At 38.2% G+C, this 6,119-nt stretch overlaps 1 protein-coding gene across 1 annotated transcript in view; it reads left to right on the forward strand.

Moving 5' to 3' along the window:
• The window catches only part of LOC114030668 (fer-1-like protein 6), a 193,435-nt gene that overhangs the window by 68,472 nt on the left and 118,844 nt on the right, over positions 1-6,119 (forward strand). The window contains exon 17 of the mRNA XM_027845519.1: positions 2,629-2,781. Coding sequence (XP_027701320.1) covers positions 2,629-2,781 — 153 coding nt within the window. The remainder of the gene's footprint in view (positions 1-2,628; positions 2,782-6,119) is intronic.

Below are 6,119 nucleotides of genomic sequence, written 5' to 3' on the forward strand. Positions count from 1 at the left end.
ACTTGACATCGATTAACTTGTACACAGGGATATTTGCTTGAAAGATATATCAAGAACAGAAGTAAAAGCATTTTCCTCCATCACCTCAGGGCCACATTCTCTCCTATATCATCTTAGTGTCTAGAGATAATGGGTTCAAACTTAATATAATTTCTATATAACATTATTCTCTAAAGTCAGCTTACAGCATCACAACATTCCTCCAATCAGACCAGCTCCCTGCAACAACTGCAAAGTCTGTCTCAAGTCAGCTTATCTTAGCTGGACTCAGTTCCAAACAGCTGCTATCATCATCTTCCATCTTTGCTCTACCTTGCTTCTGTTAACTTCTTATCTCTGTTAGTTTCTATCTAAAAGCTCCTGTATGTGGTTTCTGCATCCAAGACATTTTTATACTCCACCTTCTCATATGACTCCTCATTTCTCTCTTGCCTCAAATCAGGACCTTCTCATATGTAGTGATTTGTCTCTTAGTTTGAAAAACCTTAAATCCACATTTCTGTCAGATATAATAGTCAATGTATAATTGTTTTATAGTCTCCAAATAGTTCTTTGATTCAGTTTCCCAGCCAAAAACACCAAAGTCCTAAAATATGAAAATCAACTGCTGGGAAACAACGTACTGAAGTCTTATTTATTATCAGCTAGTATTTTTGCTTCTGAGGGACTCTTTTCATTTAGATTCTCTCAGGACTCTGTGTCTCTCCTCAAACACTTTTCTTCCAAAATCATATTTCTACTAAAGCTGCTTCTACCTGTGTTTCTCAAATAAATGTCTTTTATCTTTCCTTTATTTTTCAGTAAATAAAATGTTCACCTATGGAAGGTAAATTTCCTTTATCTATATCTATGCACACATGTACAGACACATGGTATATATGTGTATCATATATATGTTCATACAAACATATGTTCACACAAAGTATAAGCCCAGTATTCCTCAGTAGGCTTTGTATAATGCAAATGATTCCATATTTGACTCGATTAGGTGTCCTAGATCCTTCATCAAGCTTGCTAATTTATAGAAATTTTCCAAACTAAGGGTTATGTGGGATATACACATATACAGATAGTCAAAATAATGCTATGGGGAATTACAGAATCTCAAAATTGAAAAGGACCTCAAAAGCCATCAACTCTAACCCATACCTGAATAGGAATCCCCTCACTACAGAATTACAAATAAGTAGTCATCCAGCTTTCTGTGGAACATCTAGAATAGAGTTCTCCACTTCTGAAGGCTGCCCATTATAATTTGGGATAGTTAATGTTTTGTGGTTAATGGTTAGTGGTCTAATGGCTAGTGGGCTAGTTCTCATTCCAGAATCATATCTGATAAATCTCATAATATTCTTGAATGAGTGATATAATACAACTGACTCTTATTTTGCTTCCTGGGTAGTGAGTTGAGACTGAGACTTGACTATTTTGCACATGTGCCTCATCCCTGAGTAATGTAATGAGCAGTGAGGCAGACCCTTGGCATTTGGGGTTTCATTATAACTTCAGATGTTTGGAACTCTGAGTTCTGATGATGGTTCTGTGTGTTACTTACTGATCCCACATCCTTTTAGAATTTCTTGAACTTTTTCAGTGCCTCAGATTCTACTTCCAAGAAGAATCCTGGGTAACTGGTGCCAAAGTGACCTCTCAAGCATATTGTAGGATTCATAAAATGCAGCATCTCCACTGAGCTCTGAAGATAAAGAGAATAAATTATGACAACCTGTGTGTTTTCACTTAATGAGTGCACTGGTAAAGAGCTGAGTACTTCAGGCAAGGCCTCATTTAGCAGGCCACTTGGTAGGGGTGCTATCCATCACTGCTTAGATTTAATAGATTTTTAAGTCTAATTGTCTGTGCAATCAAGTCAAACTCCTGAATAATGAGCTAAAATGGAGCTAAAATACTCAACAATCATCATGTCTCTCACTTGGAAAGCCGCTCTTCAATGCAACAAAAAGCAGTTTGTGAAGTGTGCCTGGTATGGTATCCACTCAGAAAGCCACCTGGACTCCCTCCTGGAGGAGCAAATGACGATGTTTTCCTTGCTCCTGTTGTCTGTATTTTGGTTTAAATAGTTTCCAGAATATTCCATGGCCAAACTTTTCCTGTATTCATTATTAACTTGATCATCAGTAAATAACTGTCAATTCAATTGGAGTATTTAGTAAGACAACTGGAAAACTAGCAGACAATGACTGTATTCTGCAGATGGAAAACTTTGGGAAGAAAAGGCCAAATGACTTGTCCAAGGTGCTTAACCTCATATCCTGAATGATCTGATTGGCACACTGGAGTTTAAAAGCAGTCATAGTCCATGTCCCAAGGTTCTCTTACCTCAGGGAAGGTATATTTTGTTTGCCTTGTTGATTTAATAAAATAAGTATTTCAAATTCATGCCTCCATCAGAAAGTGCTTGCAAGAAGTACTATCTCACAGAGAAGGGACATTAAAAAGTCCAACCTCCTTATTTCTCAGAAAGGGAAACTGAGGCTCAGAGAGGTAAAACGAATTACATAAGATTGCCCAGCTGGTTAGTTGCAGAACTGAGACAACATCGAACCATTTGGTTCATCCAAGGCCACTCCACGTGGTTAAAGCTCTATGTTTTTGTCATCCCAACAGCCACAACATACGATCCCTGACGTCTTCATTTGGATGCTCAGCGGTAACAAACGAGTGGCCTATGCACGGATTTCAGCCAAAGACCTGCTCTATTCCCCTTCCAGTGAACAAAGAGGAAAACACTGTGGGAAACTCCAAACTCATTTTCTGAAAGTAAGTACCACACTTGTTCTGTGTTAACCTCTCCCAATTCAACGTTACATCCATATCTATCTTATGTTCTTGTCTGTCTCTTTCTGCTTGTAGTTAGTCCTGTCAACAAGCATTTATTAAGCACCTGCTATGTTCCAGGCACTATTCTAAGCATGCCCAATGAGAGAACACTGGAAGAGCAGAGTTAATAGCTTTAAAAATAACCCACCATTTCAGGAGAAAGCTAGCTAAAAATAAAGCTAAATTGGCGTGCTGCTGCTCCCTCCAAATATTGTGATACTTCTTAGTATGGTTTAAAATAGGGTTGTAGAAAGCCTGTCAAATAAAGATCAATGTGGGCACAGCTGCACAAGCAGGGATTCCCAGCCCTGGAAGGGCTTAGGCACTTCTGCACGCACACACACATACACACACATGTATTCATATGCACATGCACACACACATGCACATACTCGCATGATGCATATATACTTAACATATATGTACATACACCACACAAATAAACAGACACATAGACACAATACATATATATACATACAATATACACATACATATACATACGCAAGGCACACAGACATATAAATACACACATACATATGCATACATGCATATATATATATATATACAGACAGACAGACACATACAGATGCACATGCACAGACACACATATGCCAACACACCCACCACTCCCCTGTAACCTAGGGGTCTTTTACTTTTTGTTTTCTTTTTGTTTCTGAGCTAACTTTGGATGTCACTTTCTAAGAGATACTTGTTGAATGGAATGGAGGAAAAACTTGATAAGTGGTTAGAGCAGGGCCAACAGGATGTGGAATAGTGAAAAAATCTGTGAATGGATGTCATTATATTTGCTTTAAGAAGCAGCATGATATAGAGAATAGGACCCCGGACTTGATGTCAGAAAGACCTGGGTTCAAATCCTGACTCAGATACTTGTAAGGTGCATGACCCTGGGCAAATCACTGAATCATGATCATCTTGGATATTCTCTTCTCTAAAATGAGGGGGTTGGATTTGATGACCTCTAAGACCTCTTCTGTCTCTAAATTTGTGGTTCTTCTGATCTTTTAAATCAAATGTGTTAATCCAAGAAGGCAATGATGATGATGATGATGATGATGATGAAGACAATGACAATAACAACAATAGTGTATATCTAGTATTTTAAAGTTTGCAAAGTGCTTTACAAATGTCTCATTGTATTTTCACAATAGCCCTGGGAAGTAGGTGCTATTATTATTCCCATTTTGCAGAAGCATATATAGGTTTTGGGGATGGAAGAGACCACAGAAATCATCTTTTTCATTTTTGTCTTCGAATTCTCACTGCCCGCCATAGTATCAAGCATATGGTCAGTATTTAATAGATAAATATTTAGGGATGATGTTCAACCCTTACCCCTAATTTTACAGATAAGGAAACTGAGGCCCAGAGATGGAAAATAACTTGCCCAAGGTCACATGGCTAGTGAATGTGAGAGCTGGGATTTGAAAAAGTTAGTGGGAGGCCTCTAGCACATTGGGTAGGTCCTCGAGGGAGGATTCAGGGAAGAACATGGACAAGACCTGCTGAGGATGAGAAGGCATGGAATAGTTGTGATCTTCACCAAAGGGAGGGTCCACATCAATGGGATCACATATTCAGTGGGTAGTGAACCACATTTGGTGCCAATTCTGGGTCTCATTTTCCTACATACTGATGAAGCCCAGGGATCTGCAGCCTTAAAATCTTCATTTTGATGGATCTGTGATCTCACTGATGCAGGCATTCTCTCCATGGGTACAGATTTCAATCCATTTGTGCCTTCTCTCCTCTTCCTGGGGGACTCTCGTCCATGCCCTCCCATGAGTCCTTCTCAGGAAGCCCATCCAATGTGTTGGAGGTCTTCCTTCTTCTAGGCCTCTTGACTTGTATTGGTGCCAGTGGCCTCGTCCCTTGGTTATTCCTCGCTTTCAACACGTGGCCAGGCTACCTCTTCTTCTAGTTGTACTTGTTCTGGATGAGACTCTTTACACTGTGCAATCCTTTATAAGTAGCATGCTGCAGATTGCTAACAGCTCTCATATGCCTCCAGTGTCCTTTGAATGACCTGCAATTTTAATGATCACTCAGCATATTTCTTAAGCACCTACTGTACTCGATGTGCTCTGCTAAATTTTGAGAATAAAAATATAACAAATCAAACAATCTATATCAATAATGAGCTAATATTTCTGGGAGTGTAGAGAATGGACATCAAGGACATATATACAGAATAAATATACTGCCAAGTCCCAGTTAGTGTGAACAGTGAATCCCATGAAGTGGTCATGTTTATGAATTCAAGCTATTTGAAGTTATGATTATGTAAAATGTAGTCATTGGTTCCAGTCCAATGGAAAAATGCAGTACAAATTTGAATAACATAACCACTTTTTGAGATTCATTATTATTTATTTGCACTGATATCTAGGTGAAAAGAGAATAAATAAAAATAAATACAAAGTACTTTGAGAAGGAAGGCACTAGCAGTTGAGAGGGATAGAAGAGACTTCATGTATCATAAGTGCTTGAGCCATCCCTGAACAGAGTTGGGGGAGGGGGAAAGGTTCTGTGAGAGGTTTCTTCAGAGACTATGGTATCCCAAGCTTTAGAGTTATGTAGCATCACCAGAAGACTATAAGCATTAAAAACAGAGTTCTTTGTTTTTGGAAAAAGCTTGGGGCCATTAAAGGCCCTATGTGATCTTCCCAATTTCTACCCAATTTCTGTACAATTTTAAGCCTAGCTCATTGTTGACTTTTGATATCTTTCCAAAATGTAAGATATTTGTGGACCAGCTCAATGAGCCATGCATCTAACAGCATGATCATTTTCTGGACAACAGACATTCTTCATCCCCTTGTTATTTCCTGTGTGAATAGTTAGAATGGTTAATAATCTCACTTATTAAACACAAATGACAAAGTGTAGTGAGAAGAAGCTATTGCCATTACCTTTTTCAGAGAAAAACTTTGTTTGAGTTAAATCACCAATAAGAAATGGAACAAGTTTAGTTTACAATTTTAAACACTGGAAACCTTGCAACTACCTTTGTGAGACAAATTGGTATAGAAGAAGAGTAGAATTCTGATATGCTATACCAGAAAGAAAGAAAGAAAGAAAGAAAGAAAGAAAGAAAGAGAGAAAGAGAGAAAGAGAGAAAGAGACAGAGAAAGAAAGAGAGAAAGAGAGAAAGAGAGAAAGAAAGAGAGAGAGAAAGAGAGAAAGAGAGAAAGAAAGAAAGAAAGAAAGAGAAAGAAAGAAAGAAAGAAAGAAAGAAAGAAAGAAAGAAAGAAAGA

The sequence above is a fragment of the Vombatus ursinus genome, unplaced genomic scaffold, assembly GCF_900497805.2.
Source record: "Vombatus ursinus unplaced genomic scaffold, bare-nosed wombat genome assembly UNPS02014973.1, whole genome shotgun sequence".
In the NCBI taxonomy this organism is placed as follows: domain Eukaryota; kingdom Metazoa; phylum Chordata; class Mammalia; order Diprotodontia; family Vombatidae; genus Vombatus; species Vombatus ursinus.